Here is a 27,364-nt window from a genome sequence, read left to right as displayed (position 1 = left end):
GATTCTAAGTGGTAGTAACAATTATCATCAGAATTAAGCCATACTGAAAAATTCCTCATTGTATAAACTAGGGATACAGAATAATGAATAACTGACACCGGATCATAACGTGGATTTGATTATCAATGGGCAGCTCTCCCATCCTGTGGGTAGGATAAAGTCACTGTCAACCTCTACCTGACATTCAAGCAGTGAGGTCTTTAATACAGAAGTGCCATGCAAGGCAGCTACATAAAAACAATGCCCTTCAATAGGACAAATAAAGCAATATCTTAAATGAGCATGTTCCAGTGACATTACTGGGTCGGCCACTTCAGCCAGCAGATCCAACTTCTGTTCCTCAAGCTTTTGATGTATCTAAATCACAGTGGTAAAAATTAATCTAAGCAAGGCTATCAGGGGTATTTCATACTGTCACTGCAATGGGAATTGAAACATGTCATATGATTAAACTGGTAATAGTTTTCATGCTTTTTATTTTAAGTATTAACTGAATATATACAAGAGACACTAGTAATAAACTTCAGGCCTCCTTTCTGAGTTAATAACACCAAAAAAATACATGAAATACTTTTAATCTATGAAGAAAAGCAAAAGCTTTAAGGAGAGTAAGTTTTACTGGAAAATACACAGGTTTAGAAAAGCAGGAACAGTAACATTTCATCTCAGAAAGCAATTAGAGAGGCAAGACATTTGGATTTTAGAAAATTTGTTTAATTAATAATGCTCATTAACTGCACAGTTTTAATTCATAAATACAGATGAAGTTGTAAAAAAAATATCATCTCAAACATGCAATTTGTATTTTAAAATTTATTTTAATGGCTGCCTCTTAATATACTAAAGATGTAGAAATCAGTGCAACCTGAACAGTTGCCAAACAAAAACCAGTGAACAATGAAGTAATGCTCAACAGAGTGTATGTTCATCTCTACCTTGCAGCTTCTTTTATAAAAGGAACTACATCAATCCTTTGGCAGTGTATTAGAACAAACCAGCACCTCAAAGAATTAATAGAATGAAAGATGAACACAATTTGCATTCATATTCACACTGCAACACAAATTCAATTTATTTTTCTGTTTGGGTTTTTTCGTTGTTTGGCTTATTTTAAAAGGTCACTTTGGAAGTCATGATGAAGCTACATGCAAGGAGTTCTCTTTCCTTCACACTGAAGTCAACAGCGTTTCTGATGCTGACCTTTGTGGGCACAGGAACGGGCCTGAAATACTCCCAAAAATGCCAGCAATGGACCCAGCTAGTCTGATGCATTAGGACTGATTCATAACTCTTCTTCATGAACATACAGAAAAATATCATAAGAAAGCATACAGTGTAAAAACATCCCAAAAATCCATCCCCTCTACAATGAGAGGGGGGTGGAGTTTGCAGGGTTTCCTACTGAAAATGTCTCGTTCTCACCTGAACAGGGGCTCTTTTGAAATCACAATTAAAACACTCATTAACATCATCCAGCAGAAGGTTAGTCCCAATATAAACAGATTCTCTTTATTTGTTCCTTCAGTGAACCCTTTACCATTGACTTTTACAGTACGTGTGCAGTTGTCAGTGCAAGACCAGATTACATTGAGTATTAGTATAAGTGCAGTACAATTTCTTTCTCTCTTGGGACAAAACCAGTGAGTAAATCTTCACACAATAGGAATGTTTTAAAATGAAAATTGAAACCACATTTCACCCAGCCAGTATTCCTCTATGTGCAGTGCATCTAGGAAAAGCAGCGTTACCATCTCTGTGCACGTTTGCATTTAACGAAGTACAGTACAGAGGAAATTAAAGCCTTCTATCTTAATTAAACAGGAATAAATACTGATTGATAAAAGAAGTGGCCAAAATATGTTTTTAAAGAAACAGTGGAAAATTAGAAAAAAAAACCCAAACCCAACAAACCAACCAAACCAAAACTAAATGAATTGCACATTTAACAGTCAAGGCACTTGGTTTTCCTCATTTTCCCAGTTTGAAATGTTATTAATTCAACAAGGCCACTGTACGTAGTGCTTCTGCAGGGCTTCCACCATCCCTCTCCTTGTCCAGACCACCTCAAACCACCAAAATAGCCACGAATGAACCTGGCAGGGACCACTCTTAACGCTTTCCACGTCGTCCTTCAAAAGCATGATGATCTCTGTGTGCTAAGGAAGAGAGGAGGATAAAAAAAATAAAAGAAGATGTAAACTTCACTGAGGAGTTGAAAAGGTTAAGAGAGAAGACAATATATAAGCAGCCAAGGAAAGCACAACATGCCAACAAGTGATCTTTGGGAATATACTATTCTGATAAAACATTTATATAGAGCCTAAGATAAGAGATCCCTTAAAATCCTGACTGTAAACAGTTCCCCTAAATTAATACTTAAATTGAACAGCATTTACTTTTTAGAGTTATCAGGAGATTTGCCTCACTTATTTTATGAATCAGGCATATTAAAAGCAGGAAGCAAAATATACTTCACAAACAAACTAGATATATCTTGTATTTTGACTGACTGACATCAAAGACACAAAAACATGCATATTTTCAAAATAAAAATTGCAATGCAATGGGAGATGCAACGATTCCAAATGGTTAATGATGACTCATGCAGGATGTTCCCTATCAGCTTCTTGTTTCTCTAACGAAGGTGGAAATTAACAGTGAAAAAAAAAAACCCACTTACATTTATAAAACACTGCTTTAAAAGCAGTGTGTGGCAGAAGTTTATTTATCTTGTCTAAAACTTTTGCTTCACTTGCTAAAGAGGCGTTCACGTTCCAGACTTGCACAACATCTTCACGGTCACGAACGCTGACGCTAACCCCTATTACTTCATCATCTGCACAGAAGAGGAAGAAGCATCATTAAAGAATACTTGAAAAGTGAGACATGTCTAATTTGATACTTATGTATTATGAAACGGCGCCCAAAAGCTGAACAAAGTGAAGAAATGAAGAAGAGCAATCTCCAGTGAGAATACCAGTGTTCAAACCAGACAAAATAGTTACCAGAAAGAAACAAACACTGTATTTATAGGAGCTCTTGGAAATACTACCTCATAGTGGTTTTAATAAAGGGCTATAGGATTATTCATCTTTGTTATTAGCATTTATCCTTGATTAGAAGGGAATCATAAGACTCCCTTCAGTAAGGTTAATGATATAAACTACTAAAGGCAATTTACCTGCAGTAATGTCTGTAAGCAAAAACGGGGCTGTGAGCATGAAACAACTAAAACCCCAGGAACAGTACTGGGAGGAGATCAAACACGAGCTTTTCCAGACTTAACTCTTGTTTCCTTCACATTTTGTCAAGGCAGCAACAGGAAAAGAATAACGGGAAAAGAAAAAAGAAAGCTGTTGTAGTGTGGGGGGGAAGAATAGAGCACCCCTGGCTCCTGCTGCCAGTGTTGGTCACTCCGTGCTTCTCTGAAGAAGCCCTTTTCAGTGTGAAATTCTCAGGATGCAGCTTCATGGAGAGCTCAGCCTACAGCTGTGCTGCTGCTGGAAGCACTGTCTGCATCTGGCACTGACCTCCATGATGCAGCTGCACCGAGCATCCAAAGGAAAGGATCAGTAATGATAATGCAAAGGTGGCATCAAGAACACAGGGCCAAGGGGAAAAACTACCTCTGTGGGCAGCAGAATGTCAGGTACTTGCTTCAGCTGACCCTGAGACCACCCTATTGCTATGAAGAGCAGAAACCATCTTGACACCAACTCAATTATGCATATTAAGGATTTTGAAAAGCTATTGTTAGAAATATCTCTTGTAGCACAAGGATTTGAGGTTCATATTCTGTATCTTCCAATTCTCAATACTGGCAAGACAACAACAGAAATATATGGTTTGAGAAACTAATTCAAGATAACAATTTTAGAAAAAAAAAAAAAAAGCAAAGCCACCAAGGTGAATGTCCCAGCAGCAGGTACCACAATACACCTGCTCTACCATGTCAGGTAGGTGTAAGAGACACTGTTGGAAAGGTTTTTGCTGAACTGCTCTGAGAACCCAAGAAACTCGATTCTTTTCTTTGGAATGGTAAAGCAGTGAAGTAATGCTCCTATCAGGATATTCATGGTCATTGTGACAGCTGGTTTAATCGTGGAGTCATGCTTAGGAGAGAAGGAAGCACGGTCAAAAGAAGTGATGGAGAAGCACCACGTTAAACTGAAAGGCTAAGATTAGTGATCAGTTCCCAGAACACCTTCCCTCCAGCCCAATGGATCAGCAGGTTCATTACTCACCCCACCCAGAAGGAAGAAAGAGTTCTGTAACTGAACCTTAAGAGATTAAATGGCCACAGACTCCTGCTTGCTTGTCACGACTTAGGTCTGTCCTAAGCCACCCAGCATTCACAGCCCCTTCCCAGAGTCCATTTCCAAATGAAATGTGCAAAAGCTTGCAAGCCCAGAGAAGATATTTATTCTGAAAGCAGCTTTGTTAAATTATTACCTCTGACCAAAATCATATGTAAGCTTCTGGATGATTAATGCCTGTTTTCCAGTAACCCAGCAAGATGTTTTAGGAATATTTATGTAATTTCAATTGACCTAAGCAGTATTTTTAAGCAATAATGAAAATATTGCTTCTGGGTAGAGTGCTAACCTGAGATTTAGGAGAGCCAGGTTTGTATTATCACCCTGCTATGGGCTTTAAACATCACCACAGGCAAACCACACAGCTTCCCTCCACTTCAGGTCTGCACTAGTGGTTCCTCTCTCAACCCTAACTCTGTTAGGAGAACCAAAAAAGACCATGAGGGCAAATAGGGGCATCTATGGAATTTACTTGCTTCCAACAGCAATGGTACAAACAAATTTAACACAAAACTGTAATATGGGGTTCTACAATCCTGGCATTGCAGAATTAACATTAATGATTTAAATGCTGGCTAACAGACATTCAATAACTAGAAAACCTGCTGGCTTCCCAGGGATGCAAGCTGCTGAGACAGTTGGAATACCTTGTCCTCACAATGGGTACAGATGTGATTTCCAACCCCATTTTTAGCAGTGTTCCATGTTCTCCATTCAAACTCAGTGGTTTTCGTGCTAGCCTCAATCATTTTTAAAAGTTACCTGCTGCACAACAGTCTGTAAACTGCTCTCCAATATTTGCTAGCAGTAGCTCCTTCCAAACTGCAGCCTAAGGAGACAAAAAAAAAGTTACTTTTGCATTATTATTCTTTAATTGAAAAGTTAGGTCTGGTAGCTCAGTTTTGAGTGCATTCTCTTTCTGGGGTGTCTAGACAGAAAAAAGAACATTTATCCTAAGTACACACTGTGTTATATAATTAATCTCTTCAGTACAGTTGGAGCAAGAATTTAGACCCTGAAAACACATACCATTACAGAGAACTGTTGTAACTAAAATATTCTAACTATTGAACAATAAGTTTACCTTCATTATATCTGTGCCCATGATTCATCCCAAATGCACTAGCTAATGTAAAGCATGAAAGTAGATGTCTCCCAACACTGTCCCATGATAAAAGACCATAAAGCTCTACTTGTGTTTATTTGTTCCTACAGAAACAATTACTAACCACTTTAAGAAAAGTACCTGAAAGCCCTACCAGTAAATTATTCTATATTTAAAAATCATCTCTTATTTGCCTTGCCTATGAAATGAGTCCATCTTTTAACAAATTCAAATGTTCACAAGAGAAGCAGAACAGGGTGAAAAGCTATCTGCTGCTTTTCTTTGGCAGGTTCCACTTTGGGCTAATAACACTGTAATTTGCTTCTGACACTTGTCACCTCAGCTCCTACAAAACTTCAAACATGCCTGGACCAATACAGTGCTCTGAGGTGTGGGTTTACAGGGACAGAATATTGTATTTAGCTATTGAAAGAACACATCAATGTTATTATTTGTCTGTATCACCATAATGACTTTTTCATATATTGCCTGATAGGAAAGGGGGTAATGGTTTTAAGTTAAAAGGGGGTAGATTCAGACTAAATATATAGAAGAACTTTTTTACCGTGAGGGTGGTGAGGCACTGGAACAAGCTTTCCAAAGAGGTGGTAGATGCCCCTCCCCATCCCCATCCCTGGAAACATTCAAGGCCAGGTTGGATGGGGCTTTGAGCAACCTGACCTAGTTGAAGATGTCCCTGCTCATGGCAGGACTACGTGACCTTTAAATGTCCTTCTGACCCAAACCATTCTGTGATTCTTTGCTACTTTTAAGGAATGTCTTTTCTTCCATATGAAGTTAGCTCAAGTTTTAGTACTATGAAAAAACAACAGATCCAATGCAGCAGGCTAAAACAAAAAGCAAGCAGACACAAAGATGCCAAACTAATAAATGGCTTTAATGGTGGTTTCTGAGTACTCCTAAGCCACCTTCCAGAATAACAAAAGATTTCTGTGACTCATTATCTTCTAATCCAGTGCATCATATAAAGCTGTGCTATGGGAAGGACCATCTGATGCTCCTGAGGCAGGCTGAAGATGTCAGCATGACAGCCTCTGACACGGTGCCTTTTGCCTGCCAACGTAACAGCTCGTGTATCGATGGTGGGGCTGACCATGCACACTCTCATTGGCAGGCTCAGTGCTCACTGCTGTGAGCTATCCTAATGGTCACAAGGGTAGGAAGCACTTCATCCAGTAGTAAGCAGCTGCAGGACCAAGCTTATGAGGATCTAAAAAGAATTCACTTTCATATTAACAACTGGCACACAGAAGTGTCTCTGTACACACACAACAGCATTTCAGTGTCAGGATTATATCAGTCAATTTTTCATACCACTCCAAAGACTGTTAGCTTTAGGAAAAACCTGTATCTTCCTCCCTCCACACTCTCTCCAAGAGCTGCTATCATCTTTTTGAGTTAGGTCTGTACAGGGTGGTTCATCTTAGCCAAGGAGATGCTCTGTGCACACGTGATGCAGAATGAAGCAAAAATAAAAAGAGAGAAACAGGCATAAAGGTATTATTTATGTTATTTACCGAGGCACTAAGGGTTGGCTGAAGTTAGCCTTCAAGTAAACCTTTCAGAAGTGGCCTGGGATACGTGGTATGTAGTTCAAGAGATCCAAAAGTCCCTTCTTTTCAAAAAGGGACTATCATTCAGCCTCTGAAAAACAAGACCTCTGAGGCCACCCAATAACGTATGCTCCACAATCGACTTGTCACTTCTGACAATCTTCACACCTTGGATTGTAAGAGGAAAGAGAAAAATCCAGGCTTTTGTGATCCCTTGGGACTGCAGGGGAGGAAAGCTGCAATCCACATATGGGGAAAGAGCCCGGAGGCAAGAATCAATTAACTTTTGGCTGAAATTTCCAGTACCATCTTTCAGCATTTAATACCTTTGACAAGGCTGTCACATTTCTCTGACACTTCACTTCTCGTGTTTAAAGACCTGCTCACCAACACGCTTAGACACCTAAACACGATGTGTGAAGAGGTCAGATCTCCTCCCTGTGACACTTCATGGGAGAAGTTACATGTGTTTGATGAGGGGAGTAAAGAGAAAAAAAAAAACTTGTTTCAGCAGGGATGGAACAGTGACATGCCTGAACCCATTTTATCTTACACTTTTTTTAATTAAAAAAAAAACCCAAACCTAAGCAGCACTACAGCTTTACAAGATGCACACAAGGTGATCTGACCACTCACTCTTGCCAAAGGGCACAATCCCACTCTTCTCCTTTACTATATTCATAAAAAACCCTCTCTTGGTCATACACTCAAATTAGAAATGAAATAAATAGGAGGCTTTTTGTGACAGAGAGGTGGTGGATGCCCCATCCCTGGAGGTGTTCCAGGCCAGGTTGGATGGGGCCCTGGGCAACCTTGTGTAGATCCAGGACTGGAGGTTGGTGGCCCTGCCTGTGGCAGGGGGTTGGAACTCTATGATCCTTGGGGTCCCTTCCAACCCAGACCATTCTATGATATTAAGCTGGCTCACCAAACGGTCCAATGAGCATAAGAGCGAGCACAAGCAGTGTCAGGGAGGAATGAGCAAGGTATTCCCTCTTCGAGTGGTACCAAGCCATGAGGTGGGATTAGCTATTAGTGGAAACAACACCTTGGACCATGTTTGGCTACAGAAAATCACAGTGCTACTCACAGCCACACAGAGGTGCAAACAAGCAATGCCAGGCAGAAATGGTCCTCCTGAGATTAGTAAGGTTTCAGTGAAACTCTGAAAGTTGTGCTGGAGTCTGCGTAGACTTTGTATTCCCAAGGTTCTGGCTACCATTTAGCATGTAATGTTACCAGGAAAAGAGTTTTATATTTTTCTTTGCATGGCTGTAAGCAAACAGCCTTGGGAACACAGGTAATTATAAAATACTGTGCTTCAAAGTGAAATATAACACTGGAGCCTTCACTTGCTTGATAATACACTGACAAGTGTTATCTAAAGCAAGAGGGATGGAAGTACCTAAAAAGAAACTTTTGCTCATTGTCTTAAAAGACAAGGTTATAGATGAAATAGTGTCTTGTTGTTGTGTTGGGCGATTTTAGAACTAAAAAGCTTGATGACAGCTTTTTTAAACAGAGTTTAAAGAAACCCCCTTACCAAACCATGTCTAAGTACAAAGGCAATGTGACATACCGTGCTTTCCTTAGGAACCTTCATCTTCCATATACCTCCTTTGGCATTGCTTTCTTCTTCCCTGATTACAGGAAACAGATCAGTAAAATAAACATTCAAATCTAATCAAACCTATGCTTGGGGTTAAATTTTCCCAGAAAAATCCCATTTGAAAGGTAAATTCTAACTCCAGGTAGCATGACTCAACCTATGACCTCTGACATCAGAGAATTCTTTCATTGTTCCTATGAAGCATCTCTCTCAACACCTAATCCCTTTCCTAAGTTTTGTGCCTTGGAAAATATGTATCTTTTCCCTGACTACAGACCATCTCTGAAGTGGCTGCACACTATATGGGAACAAACCACAAAGCAATTTTATGCTTTACCATGGTAACCTTTTATTTTGGACAAAAAAACTCTGGCATATTTTTCACAGAAGCAGCTTATTACGCTCAAGTTTATCCAGTTTAACAAAGGAACATGAGAGCACTTCATTTCAGTTTTGTGACAGCTTGAAATTAATTGCCCTTATTAAATGAAAGGCTGAAGCTGCCCAGGGTCAGGGCAGATAGAACCATTGAACTGCCTCATAATGACAAATGCACAATGTCCAAACCTGTGAGGTTCAAGTTTTTTCTGTCACAAATCTTTATATAAGATTTTAAAGTTAGGCTTCTCGTTTCCTGCCAAAACTCTGTAATAGTAAGGTTTAAGGAATAACCTAGAATTCATCTTTGGAATATCTAAACCCAATCTGAGATTCCCAAGGTCAGTGTTCTCCCACCAATCCCGGGAAAACTGGGAGGGGAAAACTTCAGAAGAACAACTTCAAAAATCTGCAGTCTTCCATTCTTACTTCAGAATTTGTTCTTCCTCCTAAAAAAACCCCAAACACTGCAATTATCCACCATACTGTAACTGTAATCTGAGAAAAGCTTCTTGGCTGTAATCACTGAAAAGTTAGCAGGTTACTGATGAGATCAGTCTCTTGTAATCCTTTTCCTAAAATGCATTTGCTTTGACAGTCTTAAAACCAACGTAGTTTTTTCAGTAAATATCTGTGCATTTCGCACCTTTAATAGTCACTTGCCAAATCCAAACTAAAAATAGAAAAAAACAACCCCCAAAATGTTCTCACTCATCCTTACAAAGAGATCAAGACCTCCACACAATGGCCCAGCTGATTTACACAGACACCAACTCTTCTTTCAAATCAGTTTAGCTATCCTGACCAGCCAGTGTTTTTGGAACAATAATCTTCAGAGAGAATTACTTACTACTTCAGCAGATTAGAACAGAAACCCCCTGTAATAAGTCACTACCAAGTTAGATATACTATTATCAAGCTAAAGAACTCAAGCCCAATCATAATCCATGTGAATGATGCCCAGGAAGATCAAAACTCTCCAGAAAGGGCTTTGGCTATCTAATTAAGATGTGATGGAGCTGCACCAGCTATCCAAAACTCAATTTCTGAAAGGGAAACCTCAATGATTTATACTTTATTCCACTGCTTTCTTTCAATCAAGTAGGAATTTATCACAATGAATCACTTCATAATGTCTTAAATTAGCTTTAATCCAAGGTATACATGCATTTATATGGTTTTGTACAGGAGAAGAACAGTTAAGGACCATCAGTCATAGCCTTCATTATTACGCTACCTTCAATGGAAAGAAGGAGATTTGTAAGCTACAAATAATCTGACTAGAAGTAACAATTTCTGTGTATTCTTAAATTGAAATTCAGAAACATATTTAGTTGTTTCTATTTCATAATTTAACCCCTTTCTTACTTTTATGTTCAGAGCTGGACAATTAAATTAAAGCCGATTTTTTAAATAAAGGCTTTTTAGTACAAGTCACTTTTAAGCTTAACAAGATCCTTGGGACACTTCTTTCAAAGGTCTCAAGTTCAGGTGTTTGCAGGGAACAGAAACAAGACACTCCTGTCCCACACCTGCCTCCTTTCACCACTTCAGCTTTCCTCACTTCCCATTCCCAGAGATGTCTGGTGAGAACACACATACCAAAGCGGCCGTCTTTCTCCCCGCATTAAATGGTAACTGCATCTCAGAGGCAAATTTGTCACAGGAGGAATGTTGTTGTAGACACTCCAGAAGTCCTGAAAAACAAAAAAAAACACTAGCTGCATTAACACAAAGGAGTAAGAGGAAGATTTCCTTCCCTGTGCACTTTCTCTATAACAATTACATGTCCTGCTCCCAGAGAAGTGCCACCTCCTACGACATAAAGTTCTGAAAAGAACTTTCTGCAAAGTTGAAATGTCACTCTACTTTTTTAAAATTATTATTTTAGGTGGCAATTCCATGCAAGGTGGGGGGAGAAAGAAGGAAAGCAGTTGAACTGTGGAATCAAAGCCCTTAGGAATGGAGAGAGTTTAAAAAAAAACAAACCAACATCAAAACCAGAGTTACACTAAGTGTACCAGAACAAACCAGTACAAAAAGCTTTCATAGCATATTAAAAATATATGCTTATATCAAATATCCACCTTGTTTCACTCCAGTCTAAAAGTTCATTATGATCATCTTGAGTTAGGAAAGCACAGCAGCAATAATTCTGTTGAACTAAATGCCTAACCAGCAATCCAACTACTTTGCCTAAATCAGTGAAAGGTTTCTACCAGATGCACTTATTAATATAGGAACTGGGGAGTAACTGCAAGATCCAAGTTACCAGGAACCATCAGATTACTTCCCAGCATTTCTGCTGGTAAAAGCACAAGCTCTCATGCATGTTTGGGGTGGATAAAAGGCACCTAAAAGCAGAGGTGAGCAACAGGGAGGGATCACTGGAAGATCCCAATCCCCTTTCTTCTTAATCCAGTAACTGGGAATAAGAAAGGCTTTTTAAAGACTTCTGTTGCATCAATATGCAGTGATGCAATATCAAGCATTAGTATAACTCATTAAGTATCCTTCTTCATTAGCACAACTTTAGAAACAAAGATTGCAACAGTACGTGATAAAATTTTGTGGCCCTTGGCAATTCTTCCTACCAGCCATTACCCAGTTATGAGAAGAGATAGAAGATCTTTAAAGATATTTTAAAATGGTATGAAACACCCATTTCAACTTTCATCTTCCCCTTACCTGAGCATGTGCCCTAACCCTAAAGCCACAAACAGAAGTAGAAGGGGAAGACCCACACCAGCAGCTGGCTGTGGCATTATTGGAGAGCTCTTGTGTCCTGAGCCAGGGACGTAGTTTGGAGGGTTTGGGGTTTACTTCCCCAAGGAAGATCACATTTTGTGTGTAACAGCACAGTGAGACACATTATGGGCCACGCTGCTAGCCTGAGATAACCACATCCAGACTTGTATTTTAAACCCTAACCTCAAGTTTTTCAGCAAATAAAACCTAATTATTTAAATAGTGAAGGCTAGATTCAGAGTGGGAAAACGGACACCACCAGATACCACATACACCAGTTTGTGGTCTTAAGCTGTCAACAGGAATCACTGCAGCAAACAAATCCACTTCTGTTGCCAACTTTAAATTCAGAGTGTCCTTTCACTGCATGCTTGATGGGGACATTCTGCTGACATGGAGAGGTGAGAGGGAGCCTCTCCCAGGGCTCTACAGCACCTTTCCATCCTGCCAAAGCACTTCCACTGACAGGCCCATCTCCAGAGAAATCCAAAAGTCAATTTGTTTCTTAGGGCAATTAGCTGGGGAGAAACATCTCATGCAATGTAACAAGTTATGCAGCTATTAATGAGAAAGCCTTATTTAAAACTTCAGTGGATCACTACAGCAGAGCTCCTTCAAAGAGAAGGTGTTGACATTACCTTAGAATTTCAGAGATTTCATGAGTAACAGTCAGCCTAGTGTTAAGGCAAGGCAAATACCAATCCACTACACTCTATGCTAACTGTGGCATTAAAACAGAAATGCAATTTTACTTGCACGAGATGCCCACTGCTTGGAGAGACATGCAGAATTTCTCATGGCTGCAAGTACTTTTAACTCAAGTTAGTTTGCTAGATTTTTTTAAAAATTCATGCTCAAGGAGAAAAATTGGAAAAAAAAAACCCACAAGCTGTATCTTTTAGTCTTTATGTAATAATTTTCTGTATAAAAAAAAAGAGAAAAGGCAGGAAAAATATTTAAAATACATCCAGTATAACAACCCAAGGGAGGCACAGGTGGAAATTCAGGAAAGTTTAAGAAGAGGGAGCTTACCACCCAATATGCTTCTTCCTTTCCTGGTCTGGAAAGCAAAATTAAATCCAAACAACGATGAAGTAACACCCCACGCAACCAGTAGCACTCATGTTTCATACCACAGGTAAGCAAAGCTGCAACTGTGACTCATCCATATGAGGAAACATGAAACCTGAGGTGTGAAGTTACATTAATAACATGTGGCAACTCCCAGAGCAAAGCCATACACCTTACCTGTACTGTTTGTACTGTATAAATCTTCTTCAAATTCGATGCACATTCAGCTGCTGTCGTCCCAGGAAGTGACCTTGAAAACAAAGCAGAGATTAATAAAAATATTTATTTTATTCAAGGGGTGGATGGATGGGGAAGTGAATCATCCCAGTGTGAAGTTGAAATATTCAAGTGTCAAAGTTGCATAATAAACTCCAGTTCCAATTACCATGAATCACTTCAGAGACAGCAATTCAGAGAATCGTAGAATGGTTTGGGCTGGAAGGGAACTTAAAGATCTCCTAGGTCCAACCCCTGCCACGGGCAGGGACACCCTCTGCCAGACCCAAAGCCCCACCCAACCCGGCCTTGAACACATCAAGTGCTTTTATACTTTTGGGTAAATTAAGATGTTTTGTCAAATATTTTGATTAAACAGGTGAATTCGGATTTTTAAACCAAGAATAACAGAGCTCCTCCTAACGGGACCCTGCTGCTGTGAGGCACCGAAACGCTCAGCTGCCACACTGCCCAGGGGGCCCCATTAGAAGGAGCTCCATGAAACGGGCGCGGGTGCCGGTTCCGTTTTGGGGGTGTGTAACAGAACCCAGAACACCTGGGGAGGAAAAGGCAGCCGCAGGGCCCAGGAGAGGCCTGCGGCCGCTGCCTGAGCGCGGGCCGCTAGGTGGCAGAGCCGCACAGCGCCGGCGGGGGCGGCGGCGGGCGGGAAGCGGGGACAGCGGGCAGGATGGGAGGGGGACAGCGGGCAGGAGCAGGGGGCTTCCTCCAGTCCCTAATAGCACCGCGCTCACAGGACTGCCTGACGCTCCTCAGGGTCCCGGCACGGCTGGGACGCACATGGATGAGTGATGAGGACCAAGTCCCCAAGGATGGCTCTCTCTTCTGGGCCTGTGGGACATCTAACCCCACACTTTGGAGGCTTCAGGCAACTCTTCCACCATCAGCATCTATTTCTTCAAGCTGTACCTACCGCCAGAGCTTCCCATAAAGCCAAGAGGTCCTGGGCTTGGTTTCATTGTGAAATCTGGGCCTCTCCAATGCATGCCAGGCATGGGTGAGCTTCTCAGGCTCACCCCCCCATATAGACTATTCCCAATTCCCATCCAGAGCTGCCCTCTTGGGGCACACACAGCACCGACTGCACCCCACCACTCCAAAGGTCTTTTCCAACCTAAATGAGTCCATGATTCTCTTTACAACCCTCACCACAGCTCATTGGCACACACAACATGGGGCGGTGCATCCACATCTTCACACATCACAGGCTCCTGTCCCTGTGCTGACAGCACATCCCAGCACCTATCCTGCCATCCTAGCCCACACCCCGCAGGTACAGGTGGGGGGGATGAAGTCAAAATTTCTAAGGTACAATCAATTTTGTTAAGAACTGGAAACATTTCCCCCTCCTACCCCAGAAGCTGAAGTAATATTTCTAAAGAGAAGAAGAAGGAAAAAAAAAAGGGTAATCAAAGACAAAGGGGGTTTTGTTGGGGTTTTGGGGTTTTTTTTTTTAGGTTTTGGTTTGTTTTTTTTTTCCCTGACTCTATACTCAGCATTAAGGAAGGAGAAGATAAAAGCACAGTATTTAACAAGAACAGTCAGAGGGCTTTTGAACATATCAAAAAAATACTAGTAGTAAGTTAGACAGAAAATGTAGCATGTGATTTAGCTGTGTGTGTCAGCAGGGAGTAGTGGATTTGCGACAACCCACCCTGTTTTATCCTGTTGCTGACAGAGGTAGCACCTCTTTACTAAGCTCTGCTTCATGTATTGAAGAACACAAACAAGGAAAACCCAAGACACCTTTGCCTGTTGGTGTCTCACACCACTGCCAAAGCGACTACTTCTCTCAGGCACTACTGCCAGTTTGCTAAGTGAGCAGTTACCAGCACACGTGTGCTTAGCTTTGCTGTACACTGTATAGTATCACCGCTCCCTATACTCACACTGATGCTGCAACAGTAAGGTGAATTCAAATACCAGATTAAAATGTGTCCTCTGATGATACCCTTCAAAGGTTATCGGGATAATCGTGGCAGGCATTCAGCCAATTCAATGCCATTTAAGAGAGCATCTCAGACAGACAGACAGAATATTCCACTCCAAGACCATAAATGGTTTGCTTTGATAGCTGCAAATAATACTTTCCAGACAAACTTATGGCAGAAAACACCAACCAACCACCAAATTACCTGTTTTAAAGTTGAGTGACAATTTATTTCTAGTCACCTGCCTGGAGAGTGCTCCATGCCCACAAGATTATACAGCATTATTTCAGCCTTTTTGCCCAGCTCTGGAAATTGTCAATGATTTATGGGCATGAGCATCAGCCCCCCAAATATTTTATTGGAAAAAAAAATAAAAATGAAGGGGCTGCAAATGATAAAATGATGACATATATCAATTTTAAAGTTTCAGGATCATTTGCTGCAGAAATTATACCTGCACAAATCTGGTTTAATGGAGGAGCAGCAGGCAAAGATGGTATTTTAATGACAGAGGAAAAAGGCCAGAACTTCCTGCAAAATTCCAGACTGCTGACAAATCTGAGCCTCAGTGTTCTGTGATAACCACCCAGACACTGATCAGATCAGCACAGATGACGAACAAGTCAGTTTCGTGCCTTGAAACCTATGAAATTGTCATTTTTTAATGGAGTACACTGAGTAAGTTTAGACTAAGTTATCAGAAATGGCAGATGAGTTCTAAATGCAGAAACTCGTAGAAATTCCTATTTCTGTAACTCTTCCAACAAACACACCATAAGCTAGGAGTAGCAAGGCATGTACTCTGCTGAAATCCTCAATACACACAGTACTACAGAACAGGAACCCCACAAACACTGACTCTCATTATGAAGCCATTACCAGATTCCTCCCTTTTGGATAGTTCTACCACCATCAAGCACAGAATGAATACAATATGCCACACTGAGTGGAGAACAATTCATTTCCAAGTAACTCTACGGACACTGTAAGTCCCCGTGGGCACCCTGACAGGAGAGGATGTGGGTCACAGCACCAGCCAGGCACCAACAGCTCTCCTATGGTATAGTTCGTCTGTCACCACACCACTGCAAATACACATCTGGGTTCCCCATGGAGAGTCTGCAGATAGAAATGTATTCAACAGTTCTCCTGGCCTGTTGGTATTGTGCCCTCTGGATGCATCTTTAGAATCTTTAAAGGAGAAATTTTAGTGCAATATCAAGAATAATCAAGTTACCTAATCACGCCAGACCCGCTGTACAGCACCTCATGGTAAAACGCATGGGTATGGAAACAGGAATAACCTACACAAACTGAATCCTAATGCCAGCTTGTTTCACTGCTCCATTTTTATTCCAGCACGAATAAAGAACAAAGGATACAAAGATAAATTCCATTGTTTTATCCATGAATAAACCTCCAGGTGGTTGTGCTTATGTTAATGTCTGATGCTGAACTGTAGCTCTTCTGTTTCTCTGCAAAGAATTAAGAAGTTGGGTTTTTTTTCCTATGTGCTCACACTGGCCTTTGTTTCCCAGTGGGGATCTAATTGCGGCTTTAGTGGGAGCTTGAAAAGCTGCAAAGCACTTTTGAAAATATCACTGTAAGTGCTTAGCCACAACTGCTTTCGGGATAAATAAGCAAAATATTTACTTACAAAGCATAAACTCAAAAACATGCTGTGGCAACTAAATAAATCTGGTAATCCATTCTGATTTCAAGCCATCAAAGCCTGTCAAAATGCATTTAGAGGCTGAACGTTTTTTTTATAATATCAACCATAATTTTTCATTGTAAGCCACCTACTCATAAAGCTTTAATATAGGAAATAGATGAACCTAGATAAATATGATTTTGCTATAGGGAGAAAGAAAAGGAAATTAACTTTAGTTTCAAGTAGCTGACGTGTACAGTTATGAAGATTCCTAATTGTCATGAAAATGGTTCAGTTTATCAGAAATAATCTCCTAAACTTTATTTACATCCAACTCACCAGTGTAACACACAGGGAGAAGAATCAGGATGTAAGCATAGCTTTACATCAGAGTATTTTCACTTCCCCAGAGTAGACTAATAACTTTGCATTACTTTTGACAATGTTTATAAACATACTCTTCCTCTCAGAAAGACACAAAGAGATAAACTATTCTTGCAACAGCAACAAAATCACCCAAAAAAAGCTCTGTTGGAAGTGAAGCAAGAAGACAAGGTGGGCAGGCCATGGTCCTGGAATGGGATCCACACTGCTGCACACTCAGACTTGCGTGGAAGCAAGAGCTTCTTTGACAAGGTTTGTCTAGAAATGTGGCTTCTGTGCCAGGCTTTTGTGTGATCCGTGCTCAATTTCTGATAGTGCTGATTTTGTACTGAAGGGCACTGGTATATTTCTTGCTGTTGACTGAAAGGGGTCTGTCAGCAACACTGGCAGCTCAGATGCAGTTAAGAGCATCAGAAAGATATCTTTTTGCAAAGACATGCTGCATCTTCATTAATGCACGTACACAGGCTGGACCAAAAGCTGCCACCACTGACAAAACCTCAGGCTTCTGAAAAATAAAAAAAAAAAAAAATCAGAGAGCTACTAGTTCTAGCATGTTCCCTCTGTTACTTTGGTAGGGAGAAGCTTCCTTGGTACAGCATAGGATGGCATACAATACCCAGGCTAAACAACAGTCATGATTTGTAAGGTTTGCAAAGTAGGATATTTGCACTGTATCCACATGTACATCAAAGAGCAACATCGGCTTCCCAGCTTTGTATGTGCACAAAGACGGCACCCAGACCCACAACCCCAAATCCTGTTAAGGGACCATTTCAAGTGCTTAACATGGCTCATTATCCAGGACATCCCATCTTTTGATGGCTATCTCACTTGGCTTCTCCCCGCATGCAATCCCTGTGTTAAATGCACTACATAACATGAACATAGTGACCAGATTTGCAATTCTTGTATTTAATTTGTTACATTTGGTGATGCACTTTGATATTTTGTTGTAAAAAAAATGAAAGACTACACAGTGTAGCAAACACTAGAAAGGCAGTCTTTCACATCAAAGCCAGAGGCTGCTATAAGCAGGACGCTGCACCAACCCAGAGCCTCACCAAGATCAGCACAAGCGTGAAGAGCCACCAGCATGAATTAGCTTCCCAAGGCAGCACCAAAGGCATCTCCAAGACTTGCTGAAAATCCCCCATGCCCCGTATCATCACTGCACACTAAAGTGCTATAAAGGAGACACATTGGTATGAACTTGGAGACCTGCAGAATGGGCAGACAAACCAGCATAGCTAAACTCCAGGTTTCAAAACTTTTAGCACATGACCATAAAACATTTTAACAGTTGAAAAGGAAATCTTGTTTGTCTCAAGAGAAAAACACCTGACAGCTCCTCTGAAACTGCTGACCCGCAAGCGTTTGAAGATCACAGATGGGATCTTATTTGTCAAACTGGTGAATAATATTCTCCCAAGTGCTTTCATCATGCTCACTTTCCTAAAGCACTTACGGGGTAAGACACAAGAGAGCGTTATCAGATGGTTCCTATTTCAGACGCACATACCAAGAAAGGCTTCGCGTTTACGGGAAATGCAGATGCCCTGTGACACGTGTGAGATAATGGCAATGAACCAGAACCTGGTCCCAGGATCCCAGCCTCCAGATGTTAAGCCTGTGCCAAGGCGTTCACGTAGATAAAACAAAGGCATTTACTTCTAAAGCAGGAGTGACACTATGATAAAAGCAAGGTCATGAACCCCAAGGGAATCACTTGGCAGCATATCACTAGTTGCTAAGAGAAAGTACTGCTGGGCTGATGGATATTTATTTGAACAGTGTGACTTAATGAAAAGATACATTTTTGAGATGTTAAAGTGTATGTCATTGATCTCTCTCACAGTAGTCTAATAGGAAAAGATAACTACATATCCATCTCAACATCTATTTTATCCATTTCAACATCTATTCATCCTTAAGCATCACTTCTTCCTGCTTTTCAGTCCACGTACAGGGTAAAATGTAGTGGCAGTCAAAAATCAATACCCTCTCAAGAGGAAACATCACTGCTCCACACTAGGTGCTACTTAAAAAAGTGGTTATGGTTATCTTCTGTGGAAAGTCCATCGTATACAAGCCTAAGCAATAATTCCTCCATCAAATCTACATGGGTATACCAATAAACATCACAGCCACCTCTGCAGGACTCTTCAGAGAGATGTGAAGCTCCACACACTGCAGTAAATTAAGTTCATGGTTGCATCTCCTGTGTGCTTTTTAATGCCTTGAATGGTTCCTGAATGTAGGAAGCACGCCTTGTTTGCTGTCATCCCTGGTAAACAAAACACTGTTTTGCATACATATGGTCCCACTTTTTTATTGTTTTTTCTCTCACACACACACTATTAGTTTGATAAGTTAAGGAACAACAATACTACCTAATTAAGTGCACTTATATGTCATCAGAAAAAAGAAAAAAAGCAACAGTAGAATGAGTGAATTACAGTGGAACCAAGACTTGGAAAAAAAAACTAAACCATGATGAATCTCAGGAACTTGAAATGATTTTAACTTCTGAGGTTGATTACAAAAGATGCACGTGCTTATCCACACATGGCTCCTGTAAACAAACAGATCTGGACGGCAACTTGCTTCAACAGCAGTCCAAAAAGTGCTTGTTAAAAACAACCACACACAGTTCAGATCCCAACCACACAACTGCCCCACGAATTCAAAAGGATTAACCAGAAATAATTCATGGTGTTATTTATAAGACTAGATTCGAAAGACCTAGGAATATTTGTGTGCTTTCAACAGTTTTTTCAACTCACGACAGAGAAATGGAAAAGGTACTAAAAAAGAGAGAATTTCACCGGCTTAAGGCAGTATATGTTCAGCTGCAGAAAGGCTTATAAGGGTGTGTGGAGGGGAGAAATACAGCAGAAAATTGAGGGAATGGAGATGTGGAAGACCAAAAACAAAATGCTGGAAAATACTCACTGGAAAAACAATATTAAATTCTGATTTCAAACTTCCCATCTCAGTTTTGACTTTGGCACTTCTCCCTTGTGCCAGGCTGTACCCACCATGGGGACGAGCTCCCCTCGCAGCAGCTCTCCGTGACCCTGGGAGGCTGGAACTTCAACCACCTGAAGTCTAACGCGACCATATGGACACTGAAGTTAATTCATGAATTTCAGCTAATCCTTCAAAACGGGATTTTAAGAACCGAACACCCACAGGAGTCAAACCCGACCATTGAAAGAGTTTTACCGTGTCAAGGCCGAGTCGGTGGGGCTCAGCCAGGGGCATCAGCCACAGCCCAGCGATGTACAAACAGCACAAACATAACCTTTAGCCTTCTATTTCTGGGGCTTGCGAGAGCCCTGTCTAAATTTAAACCACCACCGACATTGCCTGAGCCAACGCTGAACTAGAAAACCGAAAGTGTTTCAGGAACCCCACTGCATGGGCTCCCCCCCCCCCCGCCCCATCACGGGCTGCCGCCCCCCCTCAGGCGGGGAGAGCCTTCCCCCGGCCGTGCGAGCGGGGTGCGCCACACAGGCACTCCGCTTCCCCCCTCCAGCTTTCCCCACACGCAGCCCAAGATTAATTTCCCCATGTCCAATCTGTTCGGCGAGCAAAACTGATCAAAAGCAGAGACGCTTTCCACAGGCGGATTGTGGGGGGTTCCCGCCCCCCCCACCACCCCTTTTCTGCTCCCCCGCCGCACCCCTCCCGGGTCGGGGCGTCCCGCGGTGCTGCTACCGGCCGCCACCCCCTTCCTCTCCCCGCTCCCCTCCGGCCCCCAACTCACTTGTCCAGCCAGAAGGTCCAGGGCGAGTGGAGCGGCAGCCCCCCCGGCTCGGCCGTCTCCCCGCCCCGCCGGCCCCGGCCGCCCGCCGCCTCCCGTTCGCTGCCGCCGCGGCACTCAGGGGGGCTGAGCGCCATCTCCGCGGCCGGGGCGGGGGGGGGCGAGGGGCGGGCCGGGAGGCGGGGAGGGGACAAGGACGGGGAGCCAGGCAAGGGGAGGGACGCTGGAGAGGGATGAAGGGGCGGTGAGCGAGGACGAGGGACAGGAGAGGCAATGCGAGGCAAGGGATGCATGGGAGGGGGCGCCGCTGGGTAGGGCAGGCGGGGATGGAAACGTGAAGGGAGCAGGCAGCCCCTAGGAAGGCGCCCAGAGCCAGGACCACCTCAGCTGACCCCATCCACGGCGCTGCCCCCGCTGCGGGGCATAACGGAGGGAAAGAAGGGTGGGCCTGAGCCGTCGGATTTTCAGCACGGGACAGCCGTGAAGCTTTTGGGCGGGCAGGGCAGCAGGCCCCGCAGCCCCCGGGTCTGCCCTGGAGACAGCAGCCCTGGGCCTCGCTTGGCCATGGCAGTGCTAACTGGAAAACGACGTTTTATGAAAAAAACCCACGTTTTATGACACAAAACCCTTTCACATTCACGAAACAGAGGGACAAGAACCATGTAAACTAACCACTGATAGAGAAAAAACACAACGGTGAGGCTGGCCAGGCTTGGATGGGCATAATTCATCTGTATTCTCGTCTTCTCCACAGCCTATTAAACAGGGAGATGTTCCCCATAATCCAGCATGGACATGTGCTAAGCCCCTCACGTTATTTCTATAATAGTATTTTTTAAACTAAGACTCTTCCCCAGTGGGACTATGCACAGTAGTAAAGTTAAACACCCACATCAGCGACAGCAGGATCAGAGACCGTGAATCACATCGGTTTCCTTGCAAGCGCGTTTAATAGGATGGATAATTTTATATATACTTCATCCTAAAAGAAAAATCAATAAAGACATACTCCTTCAAAGAAATAAAAATATACTGGTTAGGAAGGGCAGAGATCACCCTTAAAAAGCAGTCTGTACAGTGACAATGAAGAAACAAACAAAAAAAAGCTAATGATCACATTGCACAGATGGAAAATGCTAACTGCTAAGCCAAATCAAATAAGATCTGGAAAACCAGTTGCACCATCCCTTGCAATTTAATTTACTCCTCTTTAAATAGAAGGCAAGATAATGACTGCTTGGGAAAGCTCGGAATCTAAAAATTCATTGGTATGCTCACTCCAAGCTTTCTCTCTATTTTAATGGTGAGCCCACCAAAAATGTTCACCCTGAAAAAAAATAAACCCACGATAAATGGCTAGATCCAGGCACAGAGTTTTTCAGAAGACCTGGAGAAGACAGAAGGAGGGGAGGAGAGTGCTAGTTTCCTGAGACCCTGAAGGGATGCATCTTGCCTCTGTGACTGACCTTTACAGCCTCCCCACCCAATGCCTTTTTGGTGTCCTTCTGCTGAGGTTGCCAGCAAAGTATTAATTTTTGGATATGCAATACTGGAAGTACAGCCAAACCCAGTAGAATATATTACAAAATCTAAGTAACTTGGGATCCAGCACCTGCCTCTGATGGGAGCCACATGCTTCAGTGAAAACCTCCAGATTCCATTATCAGAGAGCTGCTCATCATTTAAAACATTATAGCTCAGGTTGAAAACAAATTATTCTGTTACAAACAATCTGAGCTGCAAGGAACAACACAGAAGTACAACCCCCACACCTCCAAGATACAGAGTGAGTACCAGGCAGCAGAGCCTGTATCATTATTCCAAATGAGACATGTAAAGCCTCCGTTTATTTCTTGTTTACGTCAGTAAATACCGAGCTTTACAGTGGCACAAGGTACGTTGTGGGAATCTCAACTAGCGGTAAATTAATCTGGTTGTGGAGGAAGGGCAATCGCAGGATGCATTGAATTAGCACATCCTTTGCCTACTGAGATTTCTAAGAAGTCGTGACACAGAGGCAAAAACAAGTCTCCCGAGAGGGAGCTCACAGGGAAAAACAATCGTGAGAGCAGTGTCCTGATTCTGCTTAGCCCCCTCATGCTGCCAGCACACCTTAAATAAAATCAGTTCGGAAATTAAAAAGTCCCAGGAAGTTATTAGCACTTTTAGAGAGATATTTATAGTGCTTTAATTAAGAAGGTATTTCATTGATATCAGCCACATATCTAGAAGGCTCCTTTTTAAAGGAACCCTGGTCACACCATTTCCTACGCTTTTGTACCTTCCCCAGCAGATTTACAATAAACAAACCATTAGAGTACAGTCCTGTGCTGGGAGATGCTAGAAAGGTGAGATGAGTTACCTAAAGCTCACCACCATGGAACAGACACCTAGCACCACTCCTTATGCCTCTTCCCAGCCACAGCCTCCTTTTGCTTGCAGAATTCTCTAAGTCAACAGGTTGTTTTCTGCTAAGGTCTTATCAATCAGGGCTGTGTGGCTGAGAGCAGACATTGGCTGGTATTCAGCTGATCTCTGATGGGTAACAGCTGAAACTTTCCCAGGTTACAACTAGTGAGAAAAAAACCCAACAAAACCCAAACCAAAAGTGGGGTGGGAAATACTGTTCTGCCCCATTCTGTCTGTTCCTAGCACTGCTCTCCTGCACCCAGTTTCAGGCACCTGAATCTGCCACAGCAAAGGCCCACATTGCTCCATGCTGGGTGTAATTAGAGCTGAAGGTGGCACATTATAGCCACCTTCAGTGGAGGAGTGAAGACTTCAGAAAGAGCAGTCAAGGCTTCCTAAATCCTTCCATGGTTTTGCATGAGATTTAAATCCCTACTCTTATAATCCTCGCTGATCCCCAAATCACGACAGGAATGGGTACATCACATGTGCTCAAAAAATTATGTGCCTGGTTTGGTAGCTTTCCCCATAGCTGCCAGGGGGAAACCCTGTGATATAAAGCACCAGTGGTTCAAAGGGGCAGACTGCCACTTAAAACAGAACCATCCTTTCTCCCCCTGACAGTTGTGTACCATCACTGTGGCAACTGCAATGCCTGTGTGCATGAGAAATATTAGGAAAGTGTTAAGCTTATTTTAGCTATATTCTAATGCAATGTAGCACCTGGAAGGAAGGGAACAAGTATGATAGAGCATAATAAGAGCAGTCTTATTTATTTCCACAGTGGGAGTGTTCCACGGCTATTTTGGAGGTGATAGGTACGACACCTGAAGAAATAGATAACTGGATTTTGTTTGTTCAGTGCTTCTGATAGAACATGAACTGTGTAAAATGTTGGACCAGACCTCTTTCCAGCCAGAGCTCCTCTTTTATACTCCAAGGTGGAGCTAGCTGGAGCATAAACCGTCATGGACTTGAGGGATGGCTTGAGCACAAGCCTTGGCTGCTGTGCCCAGCTGCTGCTGCTGCTGTCCTGCTGCTTCACAGGCTGAGCCAACAGCCATGAAATGTAATTTCTCTACCAAATGCTGGTGTCACGATCACTTGCTCTTGAAACACTGCCTGGGACTTCAGAAGCATATTAAGTAACACAAGAGCTGCTTCTGAGAGGTTCCCAGGAAGATAAACTGATCAACCAAGAGCCACAGCAGAGGTGAGGATGAAAGGATTTTATGTGATATTTGCTTCCAGAGGCTTAAATAAATGTTTTTTAAAAACTAAAACATGATATTAAAGTGTTGAATCCCAATGCTTTTGGCAAAAGCTCCCTCATCTAGGAATGATTTCATATCAGCCAAGCTGTTAAGCAGAGGTTGTCATGGAAACAAGTTATATTCAAATGATATGACCAGAGATATACTGTATTTAGTGAGTTCTTCGTTTGCTGCATATTGGGAACATGTCAGAGCTAAATGATATTGCATAACTTTGTTTTGTTAAAAACAAACTGGCTTGCTGCCCCTGTTTTTCTGGCGGGCTTGTGTCCAGCCCTGCCTGGGACAGAAGGTTTCCTGCCCAGTACTGAGCACTGCTCCACAGGAGAGGCTCCTCACACAGCTGGGGTCCTGGGAGCTCCTGTTCACAGGAGTCTTCCTGCAAAAGCATGGACCAACCAAATTCAGACAGGCAGAGGAAGATTTCCTTAGCTTGTACAATTGACATAACTTCACTGGTACAGAAAGAAGTGTCGTTCAACTAGGTCCTTTCCTTTCTTACTAAAAAGGTTCCTACATATCACAGAATCACAGGGGTTGGAAGGGACCTCGAGAGCTCACCGGGTCCAACCCCCCTGCCAAAGCAGCTCCCCAGCTCATATTGCACAGATAGGCATCCATATGCCCTGTTCAAGTCTAAAAAAAAAAATAATCACATAAAAGTAAAGCTAGTTCATGTGTTCATGGGTGTCCCAGAAGTGTCCACGACCTCCTTGTACACACAGGACTCTTACTAAGGCATCGCCTGTGAGCGATGCTAGAACAAATCTCAGAGAAGACCATGTGCATACTGAATCTGTACATCTGCTTGTTCAGCTGTGGTGCTGTTAAAAAGTGCAAGAATGTTGTTCCACGTGCTAGGAGTAAATGCATTTTCTTTATCCCCAATATTTAAACAAAATCAATGGCCAAGTTACCAACCAAAATCAAATCACCTTTGAGCAGGACACTGTGTGGAAACTTTAGCCTGAAAATTGAAAACAACAACGAAATCCAAAATTGGCTCCAAAATGACTATCATGGGAACTGCTGTGCAGCTTTCCCAGAGCAGCATCTGAAGACAAGCCTTTTAAGCAGTGTCCCAATGGATTCCTGATTGCCCAGCAGAAGCTGAGCATTAAGCAAAAGTCAAACAAAACTAAAACCTTATCCTTAAAGCTGTTACACAGCTGAACATGGTGTAAAATGCTTCATGGGTGGTGATGGAATCTCATAGCCTCCGGGTCCAGGGGCCTGTGAAAACAGAACGGGAACTTGCTCACTTCTGGGGCAGGCAATCCTAAATTTCTCCAAGCTTTATCTGTAGTAAAGTTTATATAGGAGAAATCAAGCCCAGATAGCTCCTCTGGTATATGAAAAAACAAATCACAGGAGAGAGTCCTGCCAGATGTGAGCATGAAGAAGGCAATACCAGTCCTCTCCCTACCTCTGATTAGTGTGCTGGCTGAAAAGACAACAATCTTTCCAGCACCCTTGAAGCACTGCAGGATCACAGCCCTCTGTGGTTACCATTGCTTATGAAGGAAGGCTGAGCCTCATTCAAAGTGCCTTACAGTTAAACAAAGGCATGTATTGACTTCAGTATGCTTTGAACTACATCTTTATTGTTTACCCAGCCACCTTCAGGAAGCTGAAATGACTTAACTCAGTATCCAACCCATGCATCAGGTATTAAGAGACTTGAATTTCTTACTTCGGCTTCTGCTTTCATCCTTCAGCCTTCCCATTCCCCATGCTTGTAAGGCACTGGAGCTATGCTAGGTGCTAAAGAAAGAGATGTCCACAAAGGTGAGAGTCACAAATACAAGAAACCTGACAGACCTCAAATCTAAGTTATATGTTTACAAACAGACTCCGAACAGCCTTTCCCCCTTCCCCTCCCATATCTCCCAGTAAAATATCTGCAGTGTTTCACTTAGATATCACTTCCCCAAACATGGGGATCCCAAAATAGCATCATCCACAATGCTATTCTGTGTTATATTAAACCAAAAAGAACGCTATTGGCACTGCATCTTGCATTGCTTTGATGTGGAACATGAGCTTAAATACTGATTTGTTATTTTTTTTTCCCCACAGGCACCCCAGTATACAGCTGAAGGAAACAATATGCAGGAGTCACTGGTTAGCCTGTACTGAAGAGTAAGCCTGGGATGGAAAGCCTCTCCTGCTACTGAAATTGTTAAAAAAATAACTGAATTCTAAAATATAAACCCACAGAAAATAGTATCTCCAGAGGTTTTGTGCTCACCTCTTCCAAATTATGAGTTCAGCGCTGCCCTAGGGTTCAGCTCATAGGGATCATTCAACTTTCTGCCTCACACGCTGTGAAATTTGGTACCAGTCCAAGCCAGTCAAGTCCATTTCCGAGGGCCCCTCTGGAAATAAACCACTAGATGGAGACTGACTTCATCAATCCAACACCCACGGGGAGAAAAGCCTGCACATCACTGGGAAAAAAAAAATCACAGGTAAAAACGTGCTCCCCACAGCTCAGGTCAAAATCACTCTTTGTGTTTCTTATTCACAAATAAAAGTGTCTGAAACTAACGGGTCAAGTTTGGCTCCGTTACTGGAAATTGAGGGAGCGTCGTGTAAATGGGATCGGGTGGGCACGTATTCTTCTGCTGTTTGTAAGAGAGGTTAGGTTGACTCTATTAAAAAATAAAAAATCCAAACAACAAACCCACACCAAAAAAAAAACAACCCTACCCCAGCCACTGAAAATACTAATAGCTGTATCCTAGCAACATCACGGATTCCATGTGGACTTTGTTCTGGAGTCTACAGCCTTATTTCATCAAAATTATTGACTTTCTCAAAGTCTCTAAACGACCATCAAAAACCAGTTAGTGCTTAAAAAATACAAACATTTAATTAGTCACATTAATGGGGGGGAGAAAAAGAA

At 42.3% G+C, this 27,364-nt stretch overlaps 1 protein-coding gene across 3 annotated transcripts; it reads right to left on the bottom strand.

Moving 5' to 3' along the window:
• Positions 1-464: 464 nt before the first annotated feature.
• EIF4E3 (eukaryotic translation initiation factor 4E family member 3) lies at positions 465-20,915 on the bottom strand (the record flags this gene model as incomplete). 3 transcript variants are annotated; one of them, XM_084269677.1, is made up of 9 exons in its annotated part: positions 465-2,156; positions 2,681-2,836; positions 5,079-5,145; positions 8,575-8,635; positions 10,585-10,679; positions 12,979-13,051; positions 16,960-17,509; positions 18,069-18,225; positions 20,777-20,831. In XM_084269677.1, the coding sequence occupies 5 exons, from the start codon at positions 10,608-10,610 to the stop codon at positions 2,110-2,112; spliced, it is 357 nt and encodes a 118-aa protein (XP_084125803.1). In that variant the 3' UTR covers positions 465-2,109. The 3 variants fall into 3 exon arrangements, with proteins under 3 accessions (XP_084125803.1, XP_084125802.1, XP_084125801.1); XM_084269676.1 differs by lacking the exon at positions 18,069-18,225 and having other exon boundaries at positions 16,960-17,512; positions 20,777-20,915; XM_084269675.1 differs by lacking the exons at positions 16,960-17,509; positions 18,069-18,225 and having other exon boundaries at positions 20,777-20,910.
• Positions 20,916-27,364: the final 6,449 nt, after the last annotated feature.

The sequence above is a fragment of the Gallinula chloropus genome (genome assembly GCF_964237585.1).
Source record: "Gallinula chloropus genome assembly, chromosome: 12".
NCBI lineage: Eukaryota > Metazoa > Chordata > Aves > Gruiformes > Rallidae > Gallinula > Gallinula chloropus.
This window is presented reverse-complemented; position numbering and strand designations above follow the sequence as displayed.